Raw genomic sequence first — 15172 nt, 5'->3', positions numbered from 1 at the left:
ACAATATAAGTATTTTACTTGGTTGGCTTACATAGTAGCTAATAATATTTGTTAATGTAATTTAACTGCTGTGAACCTTTACTGAACAAATATTGAAATTTATTCAAGTCAAAGAAAGAGAATCTCTAATGACTTTTGTTAAAGCTTCTATTTAATAGTTAAGGAGAAAAGTTTGTATGACATACGAGATGCAATTAACAGTAGATTTTACATTTAATAAAAAGAAAGAAGCATGCGTATTTGCTTTATTCATTCCATCATAATTTGCATTAGAGCTGTGGGTGTTTAATGAGCAAATTCCAACTAAAATGCTATATTGATTTTCTAGTGAACTTTGTAATAGTCATCTACCTTGGAAAAGCTCAGTGTTTACAATTAAGTTTTTTTTACTAAAAATGTTTGAGAGTTGCATATTGATCCTTTAAAAGTACTGAATTCTAGAAAGAATCAGGTTTTTCATAATCAAATTTCACATATAACCTGATAGATGTTAAAAAATTAATTTTGGAAATACTTCTTAGTGTTTATAAAATGTGTAATCAGGTTTTATGTGGGTGTGCTTTATGGCACTTTAAAACTTAACCTTAGAATACTCAGTGGGCATTCTCCTCTAATATACACATTATTTACCTCTTTAGAGTTGATAGCATTATAGAGAGAAAAAATGTTTTCTGTTGACTAACACAGGACCAAATAAGACCTTGGTGTAAATTGTTTAAGCATAGAGATAACTATACTTACTCTTCAAGCCCCTGACTTTGCTAGTCCTACCTCTTTCATTAAAGTGTTATTATATATAAAGTGGAACCCAGCTTACATTAAATGTCACTTTGTAACATCTCATCATACTCTATAGAAGCGATAGGAAGCCTGTTGGCATTTGAAGTTTAGTAATTAGTATTTTAACCTTTGATATGTCAGAATATTTCAGGGCATGACATACATGTTTATCTGTACTTAGATCATTGTGTAGCATCATTTTGTCCATCCTTACTGACCTACAAATTAGAAGTAGGTTTCTTTTTTTTAGAAGTGTTAAAAAAAATTTTTTTTTCATTGCTGTGTAGTTGACACATGTTAGGTTAGTTTCAGGTGTACAGCATAGTGATTCAACAACCCTTCATTTATGCTATGTTCACCACAAGTAATGACTATCATCTATCACCATACAACACTATTAAATACCACTAATACCATTGACTACATTATCTATGCCATATCTTTCATCCTTATGACATATCCATTCCATAATTGGAAGCCTGTATCTCCCACTCCCCTTCACCCATTTTGCCCATTCTCCCATGACATCCCCATTTAGCACCCACCAGTTTATTCTCTATGTTAATGGAATCATTTCTGTTTTTTGTTAATTTTTTTCCAATTTTGTTTTGTTTTTAGATTCTGTGTATAAGTAAAATCATATGATATTTGTTCTTTCTTTTTCTGACTTATTTTACTCAGTATAATACCCTCTAGGTCCATCAATGTTTTCAAAATGGCAAGATTTCATTCTTTTTTGTAGCTGAGTAATAGTCCATTGTGTGTGTGTGTATTTATATACACATCTTCTTTTCTATTCATCTATCAGTGGACACTTGGGTTGCTTCCATATCTAGGGTTTTATAAATAATGTTGCAGTAAATGTAAGAGTGAAATTAGAAGTGTTTTATAATATAAAATATCTTAGAATATTGTGATATATTGTACAAATTATTATGTCATTATAGTACACAATATACAATATAGAATGGGTTCTAAATAATTTTTCTTTCAGTTCCCATGTGTAATTTTTGAATGCCAACAAAATATGCACATGTATGTATATACGTATATGTATGTGTGTGTATATATAGGTATACATACATGTATATAGATGGTCCAAATTAATCAAAATCATCTATTTAATATGTCTAGAAATGAGCCACATCGTGCATCTGTGGATTGAAAGTGGTAATGGTAATGGTGGCATGGAACCAGTGTTTGTTGAGAATCTACTTATTTGGCCAAGAGCTTTCATATATTATCTCACTTAATTTTTCCCAAACAACCATAAATAGTGGTATCATATACATATAAAATGAGACTAAAATTATTTAAAAATACACAAAAGCAGGTAACCTAACTTTAGTATGTTGACACTTTGGATCTGAATCAAAGCCCACATTCTTCCTAATACACTATGTTGCTTTCTCTAAGCTGTTATGAGTATCCTTCCTGGAAGAAAATTGCATACAATTATCAGGGAGGATTAAAACTCACTATTATGTAGTATATCATGGGCAGAAGTTTCTTTCAAAATGGCATGATGAATTAATACATAGGCGCAGAATAGTAGAGCTACAGAAAGCCACATAGTATCAATGATACTACCTTTAAAAAAAAACCTATGAAAATTGTGCTGGAAAGTACAGGTTCTTCTAAAAGCTATGTTCATAACAAGTATTTGTTAACCTTATCTAACTGTTGATTGAAAGCATAAATGCAAGTGGATATCCAGTTAGTTTAGCACAGTTTGCCATAGAGTTTGTTTATCTAGTCATCTGTGGATAGAAATTTTTGTTTCTAGTTTGGGGCTAGTATAAATAAAGACACTGTGAATATCTGTGTGTCTTTGTATGGACATATGCTTTAATTTGTCTTGGATCAATACCTGTGAGTTAAATAGCTGAGTCTTTCAGTAGGTGCATGTTTAACTTTTTGAGAAGCCGACCAACTGTGATTGCACCATCCAGCATTCCCATGGGCAGTGAATGAGGATTTCAGTTGCTCTCCTTCTTCCCAGCATCTTTAATCATGCTTTCATTCTAGCCTTTGTAATAGGTATGTGGTAGTTATCTCGTAGTTTTAATTTGCATTTCTCTAATGACTGAAGATGTTGAGCACCTTTTCTTGTGCTTATTTATCATCAATATGTCTGCTTTGATAAAGTGTCTAAGGCTTTTGCCCATTTTTAATTGTTTATTTTGTTGTTGTTTTCTTATTACTGAGGTTTGAGAGTTTTAAAAATTATCTCTGGATGCAAGTCTTTTATCAGATATATGCTTTGCAATTATCTTTTTCTTTCTGTGGCTTGTTTAACTTTCTTATCCATGTCTTTTGAAGAGTGGAGATTTTTAATTGAGTTAGATTAATGTCCAGTTTATCAATTTTTAAAAATGGGTTATGCTTTGGTACTATGGTCAAGAAAGCTTTACCTACCTAAATTCATGGTTCTCTCCCAAACTGTTTATAGTTTTAGGCTTTGTATTCATCTTGTGGAATGAAAGGTTATTTTACCTTTAAAAATTAATAAAAATGACTAAAATAACAAACTAAGAAAAGCAAAGCCAATATAATCCCATTCAAGGCCATATGCTACCTTCTTGTTTCAGCTCTTATACTGTAAATTAGTGGGGTTTTTAAGTTTATTTAGTGTTAGAATTACTTCATTTTTGTGCCTTTTACTGGTGATTTCCCAGTTTCAAACAGCCCCCAAGTGTAGTGCTGAAATCCTGTCTAGTGTTCCCTGAGTACAAGAAGTTTATGACGTGCGTTATGGAGAGAACATGTAATAGGTAAGTTTTGTTCAGGAATGAGTTATACAGTGCCGTTGGCCATGGATTCAATGTTATTAAAGCAATAGTATATGTTAAACAAGAATCTTTAAACAGAAACACATGTAAAACAGGGTTATGTATTAGTTGGTTGATTTTTTTGTCATTTGTCCTAATTTTGATGCTTGTTTGCATGCCTGGCATTTGGATACCATGATGAATTTTAACATTTTGGAAGCTATTTTGTATTCTTATAAAATATTTTTGAGCTTTCTTATCAGTTGTACTTATGTTTTTTGGAAACAGGTCTCTCCTTTTGGGTCTTGTTTTAAAGATAGGCTAGATGTTACCAGAGCAGTGTTTAGGGTTCATTAATCCCCACTACTGAGGCAAGACCCTTCTGAGTACTCTATGCAGTACCTCATGAATCTTGTAGTTTTCTGATCTGGCTGGTGGGAACAACATACTTTATATCTGGTTTTGTGGCACCCAGGGCACTGTTGCCTCTAATCCTCTCAGGTTTCTCTTTCTCCTGTATGGAGTAGTTTACTTACACACGTGCACACATGTTCAGCTCACTTTTTGAGGAAGACGTTCTGTACGTCTCCAAAATTTTCTTTCTTTGCCACTGTTTTTTCTCTAATAGTCTCTTGTGAATTTCAACTGCTTTGGTTTCCCCATATTGTATCTCTACCCTCCAAAATTGTGGAATCAGCTGGGCTCGTCCTCGATTCTTCCCTTCCTGTGATGTTCTGGAATTTCTTTCAGGGTATTAAGCTGGGCCAATCATAGGCTCAACTTACTTGTTTCCTCATGTCACTCACTGTTCTTTGTTTCCTTACAGTCTTGAAAGCTGTCATTCTATATATTTTGTCCATTTTTAAAAATTGTTTCGGGACACTTGGGTGGCTCAGTTGGTTAAGTCTGCCTTCAGCTCAGGTCGTAATCCCAGGGTCCTGGGATCGAACCCCTTCATTGGGTTCCTGCTCAGTGTGGAGTCTTCTTTTCTCTCTCTCTCTGTCCTTATCCCCAAGTGCGTGTGCACACTCTCTTTTTCTCTCTCTTTCTCAAATAAATAGGTAAAATCTTTTAAAAAAATTGATTTAAGTGGAAGGACAAATCCAGATCCTATTACTTCATCTTTTTTTTCAACTTTTATTATTTTATTTTTTCAGTGTTCCAAAAATTATTGTTTATGCACCACACCCAGTGCTCCATGCAATACGTGCCCTCCTTAATACCCACCACCAGGCACACCCATTCCCTTGCCCCCCACCCCTCCAAAACCCTGTTTGTTTCTCAGAGTCCACAGTCTGTCATGGTTCATCTCCCCCTCCGATTTCCCCCAATTCACTTTTTCTTTCTTTCTCCTAATGTCCTCTATGCTATTCCTTATGTTCCACAAGTAAGTGAAACCATGTGATAATTGACTTTCTCTGCTTGGCTTATTTCACTCAGCATAATCTCATCCAGTCTAGGATGGCATATATATATATGATCTCCCAGAGCTCTCACTCTTTCTCTTTCTCACTGTGCTTCAGACACATTGGCCTTACTGCTGTTCATCTAATACTTTTAGGGCCTTTGTATTACGTTTTACGTATATGCATATATATATGCATATACGTTATATATGCATATATATATGCATATACGTTATATATGCATATATATATATATATATATACGCGCGCACACACACACACACACACACACAAACACACACACATACATATGCATGTATTGAAATGTCATTTATTTAAAAAGCCCTTTTCTGGCCACCTTTCTAAATTAGTTTATTCTTTTCCCATCTTCCAAATTACTCTTTTTTTCTCTGACACACCCTTATTTTCCTTCAAAACTTTAACTTCTATCTACCTATCTTCTTGTTTAATTTTGGCTCTGCTCTCTCTCTACTATCTGTCTCTCTATAATAGAATGTATACATCTCCAGGAAGGTAAGGACTTTTTAGAATGTGGTAGTCATACAGCTTTAAACTGGATAGGTGACTGACACAGGAATTTCATAAATATTTGATGAAAGAATAAATTAATGAATGAGTAAAGAAATGAATGAATATATTTCTCTTGCCTTAGGCTCACTTTCTTGGAAATGGTTTTGACTTTAGCTTTGCTGTTACACGTTCCATCTTATCTTCTACTGTGGAAAGTATATAGTTGACTTACTCTCAGGGTTTCTTTTCTACCAGTTATAATTTAAATAATAGAAGAATAACTCTTGATTAGCTATGCGTAATCTATGACAAATGTTAGCAAGAACATTTCAAACATCTTTCCTAAGTTTATTTTGTGGTTTGACAGTGTAAATAGAGTTTGGTTCAGTGACCTAGGTATTTGAACCCCTTTTTGTCTAACGTTGCAGTGATACTTTAAAAGTTATGTTAAGATTTCAGGTAGAAATTATGCTTGAGCAATGACAATTTCAGATGACATCAAAGCTCCCTATATAGTGCTGTGCAAATTTAGATGAGGCCATTTTATTACCATCTATATAAACGATGCTCCTGGAGGTGCTCAGTGCTGAAGAGGTCAGCTCTGCCCATTTCCTTTTCCTTGGTCCCATTTTCTTTCCTTTCCTTCCACTATGCTGTGGACATAACTACTATCCCGAAGTTGATGATTATCATTGCCATGTTTATTTTAGCATTTTCACTAATTGACCATAAATGATAGGTAGAGTTGTTTTGCCTTGTACCTTGCAATTTTTGCCATAATTTTGTTGAAATATGTCCATTTGTCCATAGTTAATTCGTTTTAAATGTTGTATTGTATTCCATTTTGGATGTTTAGTAATTTATTTATTCTTGCTCCTGTTATTGGACATTTGAGCTACTTCTCAGTTTTTGCTATTCTATAATGCTGCAATAAGCATTTTATATACGTTTCCTTGTGCACATGTGCAAGAATTTCTCTAGGCCTCATACCAAAGAGGAGATTTGCCAGGTTATAGACAAATCTTTAACTGTAATAAATATTGCCAAATGGCCCTTCAAATGCTGTAGAAATACATTATACCTATCTGCAGTGTATGCGTGAATTTCTTTATTTCATGAGCTAATGGTATTTGTTATTATTTGTCCTTTTAATTTGTGTTCTTATGGGTATGAAATGTATCTCAATTTTGTAGTAGCTTTTAAAAATGTTTTTCCAGATATTAATTGATACTCATTTAATTTAGTAAAATAAAAATTGTTTTTGCTTTTTATTTTTTCTGAAAGTATGCATTTTTAAATTTTCTCTAATTAATTATGGATTATATATTTTGGTAGCTCTGGTCGAAGAAGTGTATTTTGCACAGAAGGAACGTGATGAAGCTATTATGTCTCGACTGCGGTTAGCCAATGAGGAGAGAGATGAAGCAATTGCTCGAGCCAAACTTATGGAAATGTCTCTGAAAGTGTATGTATACATTTAAAACTATATGTGACTTTTGGAACATTTATAAGTGCATGCATTATGTGGTGTTTACATATTAAGAAAAGTTATTGGTTGCTGCATACATGGGTAAATTCCATATTCCCACAATCATGCTGTAGTAGTTTGCATGTCAGAATAACAGTTTAAAAAAAGAGAGGAGTTCAGGGGAATACACAGCACTCTGTACAATTACTCTACTTCTTCATAGCCTACTCTTGATATCTTTACTCTACTTTCCTTAGCAATGCCTCTTTTCTTCCCTCTCTTATAACTTTCTTGATTTATTTAAACTACGTGGGTTCTTCCACTGCTCTCTGCTTAATATGCTCTTTCCTATTCGTTACTACTTTTTACTTTTATTAGGTGTATCATAAACTCTAATGACACTTGAAATAGTGTAGAGCCTGAGAATCTAAATTTTTAACAAGCAACCTAGGTGATTCTGACTTAGGTAAATAATGGACCACACTTAGATAAATAATGCTCTAGAAATTCTCCAATTTTAGTATGGCTTCAAGCACTTGGGAAATCTTGTTAAAATGTTCTTTCTCCTTTAGTAAGTATGGTGCGGAGCTTAAGATTCTCTTTTTCTTCAAGCTCCCTGATAATGTAAATGATGCTAGTCTAAGGTGTCAGGTTTAGGTCAAGACTCTAGAGCATCTAGAAATATACTACTTGTAAGATAGGTACAATATAGTAATGTAATATTTTATGATGATCCATCAATATATTTATTGAATGTTTGCTCTGCCCGACATTGTGCTAGGCTCTGTGGGGGATTATAGTAAAGTACTAATTAAAACATTGCTCATTAGGGAGACAAAAAGTCATTAAATAATCAACATGACAGTGTTCAAGTTATGTTTAGGTAATGTGGTTTGTTTTTTGTTTAGATTAATGGCTTCATTTTTTTTTTTTTTTTTTGAAGACTGATACTCATCATAAGGCATTAAGCTCATCGAATAATAGAAATAAAGAAACCAAAAAAATTTACGTGAATTCTCCAGTACCTACTACCAAATAACTATCTTTATCAATAGAGAAACATTATTCCAAACATTTTCTTTGCTTATATAGTTAAATACTATTATCTACTAGAATGGATGGTTGATGGTTGGTGGTTGAATGGATGTAGACATAGAACTAATTTGATAAAAATCATATAATTTTCTACATGCTGTTTGATTTGAGAGGCAATATAGAGGTTAACAGCACAGAATCCAGATCCAAACATATGTATTTGAATCTTGACCTTGTTGCTTCCTAGCTGTGTAGCTGTGGACAAATTACTCAGAATCCCTGGGACTCAATTTTTTGCCTACAAAATGGGTAAATAGTGCCTGCTTTGTATAAGTTATGAGGACTAAATGATTTAATAAATATTGAAAAGTACCTGGTTCATAGCTGGTGCTGTGTGTTAACTTGAATTTGGGAGTAATAATTGAAGTGAAACTAAGAAATTTTTGAACTTCATGCAAAGTTTTCTTATAGTAAACTGTATTAATTCCCCAAAGATCCTTCAAAATTTAAGAAAAGAGACTGAACAACATAAGGTGTTGGAATCATTAATTCTTTTCACTTTTTTGAATCGTGCAGTGTTTCAGTTAAACAGTATCATTTAACTTTCCCCTATGAAATAACCTTTAAACTCCTTTTTTTCTAGTAAATTTTAGTTTTAAAATCTTTGTAAAAATTATATTGGGTTCTATAGTCAAAATATCACCCTGATGTTTATTTTGATTTTGTATTTAAAATGATTGAATGGTTATTATCTGCAACTTTTTTTATACATGAAATTTTATACCTGATTTCTTTTTTTTTTTGAAGATTTTATTTATTTATTTGACAGACAAAAATCAAAAGTAGGCAGAGAGAGAGGAGGAAGCAGGCTCCCTGCTGAGCAGAGAGCCCAGTGTGGGGCTCTATCCCAGGACCCTGAGATGGTGACCTGAGCTGAAGGCAGAGGCTTTAACCCACTTAGCCACACAGGCGCCCCTATACCTGATTTCTTTATTTTGGGAAATCCCTGGGTAACTGAATTTCATTTTCAGTTTTTTGAGGAAAGGCTAATAAATACTTTATTCTCAGATTTAGCATGCTTCAGACTGGCTTTGTGTTATTCCTATATTCAAATTGGTTATGAATAAAGTTATTGAGTTAAGTATTTTTGTTCTAAACATTGTAAAAAATGTTACTTTATTTTTTGAGATTGAGTTTGGCTAAAAAGAAGTCAGGTCACAGGTTTTTTTCCCTTATCATGACTTATTTTGGTTTTTGGTGTTTGATTTTTTTCCTGCCTGGATACCTGAAGGGTTCTTTGTTTTTGAAGTAGAAGAACTTAATCATGGTATTTGTTTTGATTCATCTTTCATAACATATTTGGAACCCACAGCATGCCTCTCTAAGGGCTATATGCTTCTCTTAGTTCATGGAAATTTTAGATTTGTGAAGTTTGTATTCTATTTGTTAGGTTGTTTTAGAGACTCTAGTTGTTTGTATATTGGGGCACTTTTGTCTTTATATGTTGTCTGTTCAATAATTATTTGAATCCCTCTCTTTTCCTCTGCATTCACTGTGATCATCTCAAGCCTTTTCTTTATATTAGTAATTCCAATTGTCACTATTCCTGTCCCTATTTTTTCTAGTTCATTTATTAAATTTTTATATATTCATTTGTTTATGGTTCTCAGCACATTTCCTTAAGTTTTCAACTTCCCATTTCATTCACTTTTTTGTTTGGCATCTTCTCTTGGAACTTTCCTTTCTTGAATTCACGTTCTTATTATGTTCTTCTAAGATACCAACCACTGGTAGGAAATTTTTCTTCTTTCCTTTGGTTTATATAATTTTTTATATTTATCATGTGTTTGTAGTGTATTCATAATTGCCATGTCACTTCTCTTCATCTTGCTCATAATGTAAATTGTCAAGAACTTTTCTTTGTTCTGATATAGTGCAAGTGAGTTTTCCTCAATAAATGTTTCATATTGTTTGAAACCTATTTACCTTCTCCTCAGAGCTATAGTTTCTTGGCAAGGTACTGCTTTTGGTCACCTTTCTGCATAGTCCTTGGTGGCAATGGGCTGGGTTGGGGGGTGCGTGGAGAGCATGGGAAGCTCTCCCTGGGGCGATATACCCCTTTTGTTGCAGGTTCTGTCCTGCCTGAGGTGTCTTGCAGTGGACCACGGGCTCACTCTACCTGTTCTTGTGTATATCTAGGTTCTGTGGGCTTTTATTTGTTCCACTGGTGTAGTGGAAAATGGTCCACTCTGATGCTTCTTCCTTCTTTTGTAAAGAGTCTTCTGTAATACAGGATTCTTCTGTTCAGGAAGGATTTTACTTTTCTCTGGGCTATCTACACAACTCATTGGTCTCTCGGGCTATTTCTAAGCTGTGTGGTATTAGTGAAAAATTCTCAGGATTTGGTGAACTCATTGTCTTTTCTCCATACCTGTTTTTATGTATAAAAGGGAAGGTTTGGTGAACTTGGCCCAAATCATCATTTCTCTATCCTACTTTTAAGAATTACCGTGTGATGTCTTACTTCCTTTACTATTTGACTAATTTTTTATCTTTTGTTCATGTGGCAGATTTCTGTGTTCAGATTTCACTCCACAGTCTTTACTTAGACTTCCTTTTTTTCCCCAATAAACTTTTATTTTAGAATACTTTTAGATTTACAGAAAATTTGCAAAGATAGTACAGGGGAGTTTCTATACAACCACTTTCCAGCTTTCCTTTTTGTTAATGGCTTACATTATTATGGTACATATGTCACAGGGGAGAAAGCACAGTGGTACATAATTAGTAACTAAACTCCACACTTTCTTTAGATTTCACTAATTTTTCTCATGTCCTTTTTATGTTCCAAGATCCCATCCAGGATCCCATATTAATTTAGTTGCTATGTCTCCTTTGCCTACTCTAGTCAGATTTCCCTCATTTTTGATGACTTGGACAGTTTTCAGGATTATTAGTCAGGCATTTGATGGAATATTATTCAATTTGGGTTTTAGGAATTTTTTTCACATGGTTAGACTGAGGTATGGGTTTTGGGGAGACAAAGAGTACAGGACTAAAGTGCCATTCTCATCATATTATTTCAACATTATGCTGTCAACATGATTTAACATCAGTGATGTTAATCTTGGTCACCTAGCCAAGGTAGTGCTTGCCATGTTTCTCCATGTTACTTACCAACATTCCTCTTTCATATTCTTTGAAATATGAAAGATTTCAGATTACTTAATTGCAGATTACTTAAGTGCAGCCCGTACTTAGAGGTGGGGATAAGGGGTGTGGATTGAGATGTTAATTAAGCTCTACTTCCCTCACGGAAAATATCTACATAAATTATTTATAATTCTTCAGTACAAGAGATTTGTCTCTTCTTCATTTATTAATTTTTTTGTTTGTTTATATTAGTATAGACTTCAAGGGTACTCTTTTAATACTTTGGATTATAATCTAAGACTGTGTTGTTTATTTTGTTGCTTGAAGTATTGCAGGTTGGCCATTGGAAGCTCTTCCGGTTGACCTCCATATCCCTTTGATACATTCCCCATCCTTTTGATTTTTAAACACTTACTTCTCTGGCACCACAGAATGCCCCTGGGTCTTGTCTTATAGGGATGTGTAGAGATGTATAGGGATGTACCTCACCCATAAACTCAGCCATTCCTCAAAGGGCTGTGATTCCTTTTATTGGAAAATGGTATTAGAAACCAAGATCGGGATGCTAGGTGTACTCATTGTTACTTGGTGTGACTACTTTTAGTCCCAATCAGTGGAAAGAGCTACGAAATTTATATATATGTATATTAATTGATACACATGCACAGATATGAAATTATGTATGTATCTATCTGGATCTTTATTAAGCTAAATTGTAATTCATACTTATTTCTCTGACTAATCCAGTGCCACATAGTTCATTTTGGCTTTCTCCTTTTTCTTATACATAATTTCCTCCAACAGTAAGAAACCTGGTTTCCATCCCCACCATCCATCATTTCCTTATTTCTTCTACCCCGGTATACATTATAACTCTTTCAAAATCATTAATGCGTACCCCCATGAGAAACAACTTCTCTTACTAGAGTACACTGTTCATATATAGTTCCTTTAGTCTTTAATCTTACAGTTTCCAAAGTACCACTTTCCAAAGTTACTTAGAATGGCTCTTCTTTTTTCCTTCCACCTCCTTCAGTGAAGTTATGTAATATAGTTTGTAATATACTCAGGCACTTTTTCATAGTCTTCATACTATCCTACAATCCTCTCACCTCCTGGTGATTCTTTTCTTTTTTCTAATTTTTGACAATTTTGAATAAAGTTGCTATAAGCATTTGCATACAGGTTTTGTGTGGACATATGCTTTCAAATCAGTTGGCTAAACCTAGTAACATAATTCCTGGGGCCTCTGTTTAATCTATGTTAACTTTAGAAGAGACTGCCAAAGTATCTTCCAGAGTAGCTATACTACACTATTTTGTATTCCCATCAACAGTGAATGCTTTTGTTCTCTTAATGATGTGTTTAGCAGAACATAAGTTTTAAATATTGACGAAATTCAGTTTATGGATTTTTTTTTCTTTTATTGATTGTACTTTTGTATTGAATCTAAAACTCATTGCTATATATAAGGTTATACAGGTTTTTTGAAATCCTTCTATAGGTTATAAATTTCATGTTTTACATTTAGATCTGTGATTTATTTTGAGTTAATTTTTGTATAAGGTAGATGGTACTTGTTTTTCGTGTATGGACATTCATTTATTCCAGTACCATTTGTTGGAAATTTCCTTGCATCTTTTTCAAACTCAGTTGACTATATTTGTATGGATTAATTTCTGGACTTTATTTTCTCTTCCATTGATCTGTGCATCTGTTCCTTTGCCAGTACCACATGGTATTGATTATTGAATCTTTATAGTGTCTGAAATTGGATAATGTTAAGCCATCTAATTTTGCTCTTTTATTACAGAATTGTTTTGGCTATTCTAGTACCTTTTCTTTTCCATATGCCTTTTATTTATTTATTTATTTATTTATTTATTTAGATTTATTTATTGATTTATTTATTTGACAGAGAGATAGAGAGAGAGAGAGATCACAAGTATGCAGAGAGGCAGGCAGAGAGAGAGAGAGAGAGAGAAGAAGAAGCAGGCTCCCTGCCGAGCAGAGAGCCCAGATGCAGGACTCAATCCCAGGACCCTGAGACCATGACCTGAGCCGAAGGCAGAGGCTTAACCCACTGAACCACCCAGGCGCCCCTCCAAATGCCTTTTAAAATCAGTTTATTTATATCTACAAAAACACTTGCTGGGGCCAAATGTTTTTATTTATTTACTTTTTAAAGATTTTATTTATTTGACAGAGCACAAGCGGGGGAAGTGGCAGGCAAAGAGAGAAGGATCATGATCTGAGCCAAAGGCAGATGCTTTACTGACTGAGCCACCCAGGCGCCTGGGGCCAAATGTTTTTAAACATAACTTTAAAAAGTAGATGCCTTTTTTATTTCAGTAATACTTTCATTATAACTTTACGACTCTTTTTTGGGAATTTGGAAATTTGGAAGTACTATTACATTCAGTTTATCACCCGGTGCACAGTGCTGTATTTACATGTAATTCATGACTGTGAATCTTGTTACCTCGGTTGATTACCAATTTTTTTAAAGATTTTATTTATTAATTTGAGAGAGAGAGGGAGAGAAAGCATGAGTGGGAGGGAGGGGCAGGGGCAAAGGGAGAAGTAGGCTCCCTGCTCAGCTTCTGTCCCAGGATTCTGGGATTATGACCTGAGCTGAAGGCAGATGGTTAACTGACTAAGCCACTCAGGCGCCCCGATTACCAATTTTATTCATGAAATTTGCTTCTAAATAGATTTCGTTTCTTTCAGAAATCAAAATCACATCCCAAAGATAACAAATCAGCTTTTCATACAATATCACAACTCCTCAAGGGGATGATGTTTGTGCTTTATAGGTCAAAAAACTTGGAGTGGTTGACCACTTGCCCAAGGAGTCAAAGTCAGTTACACATTGTAGGACTTATCTATCTCAGACTTGCATAGGTGACTCAAACCTACCAAATGGAAATATTAATTCATTTTTAAAAACCTTATTTTGCCTTGATCCCTTGTCCTAACCATCTGTCCACATACCCAAATCAAAACTTTTTCCTTAGAGCCTCTACTCTTAGTTTTATTCATTCTCTCTTTAATTGATGGCTCAATTTAATTTGAACCTCTTTCTATTTTTCTATTTTTTTTTACCTTCCATTGTCTACTTTAATTTGTGCATACATTTGTTTCCAGTTTTTATTACAATATGTTAAATTTAAGGTTCCCCGAGGCAGACCCTTTTTCATTTGTTCTTTGTAACATTTGTATTAAGGGAGAATTGGGAAAGGGAGAAAAAAACACTCAGTCCCAAGCCTTTTCTTTTAGTTTATTTAATCCATTCAATAAATATTTATTGAGGGGCTCCTGGGTGGCTCAGTGGGTTAAAGCCTCTGCCTTCGGCTCAGGTCATGATCCCAGGGTCCTCGGATCGAGCTCCACATCGGGCTCTCTGCTTAGCAGGGAGCCTGCTTCCCCCTCTCTCTCTGCCTGCCTCTCTACCTACGTGTGATCTCCGTCTGTCAAATAAATAAAATCTTTAAAAAAAAATATTTATTGACTGTGTACTGTCAGGTTACTCAGAATGCAGCATTATGATCCCAGTGTACTTGAGAAGACAGACATTAAAGAAATAACTGCATAAATTCTTAAAATAATATTAATTGATATGAATAATTATTGTTTCTTAGGAACATGTTGTAGTCCACTCCTACAGTTTTATAGTCTAGGGGTGCGGATTGGGGAGATCAGGAAAAATACATAAGAGGGAAGAACAACAGCTTTAAAAGAATAATATGTCAGCGTAGTTTTAAATGTCACTGTGGATGCTCTGTTCTACTCAGTTGGCATCTGTAGGTTCTGAACTTTCAGTAGTGCATTTTAGGTGAATTTCTTAAGGTAGAACCAATTGAGCTTTGCTTGACTAAAAAGCATATTTGGAGGCACTGGGTTACAAGTTGAAATAATACACATTATTTCATGTCTCTTTTTGTCTTAATTCCTTATTTCTTGCTTCCTATCATCTTCAAGTTCTTTCTGTCATTTTCTTTTCATCTTTGCCAGTTCTGATCTACTTC

At 34.3% G+C, this 15172-nt stretch overlaps 1 protein-coding gene across 1 annotated transcript in view; it reads left to right on the top strand.

Moving 5' to 3' along the window:
* The window catches only part of MIPOL1 (mirror-image polydactyly 1), a 311611-nt gene that overhangs the window by 83267 nt on the left and 213172 nt on the right, over nt 1–15172 (top strand). Inside the window, exon 7 of the mRNA XM_032871240.1 lies at nt 6824–6953. Coding sequence (XP_032727131.1) covers nt 6824–6953 — 130 coding nt within the window. The remainder of the gene's footprint in view (nt 1–6823; nt 6954–15172) is intronic.

The sequence above is a fragment of the Lontra canadensis genome, unplaced genomic scaffold (genome assembly GCF_010015895.1).
Source record: "Lontra canadensis isolate GAN:19392208 unplaced genomic scaffold, GSC_riverotter_1.0 scaffold42, whole genome shotgun sequence".
Classification (NCBI taxonomy): Eukaryota; Metazoa; Chordata; class Mammalia; order Carnivora; family Mustelidae; genus Lontra; species Lontra canadensis.
This window is presented reverse-complemented; position numbering and strand designations above follow the sequence as displayed.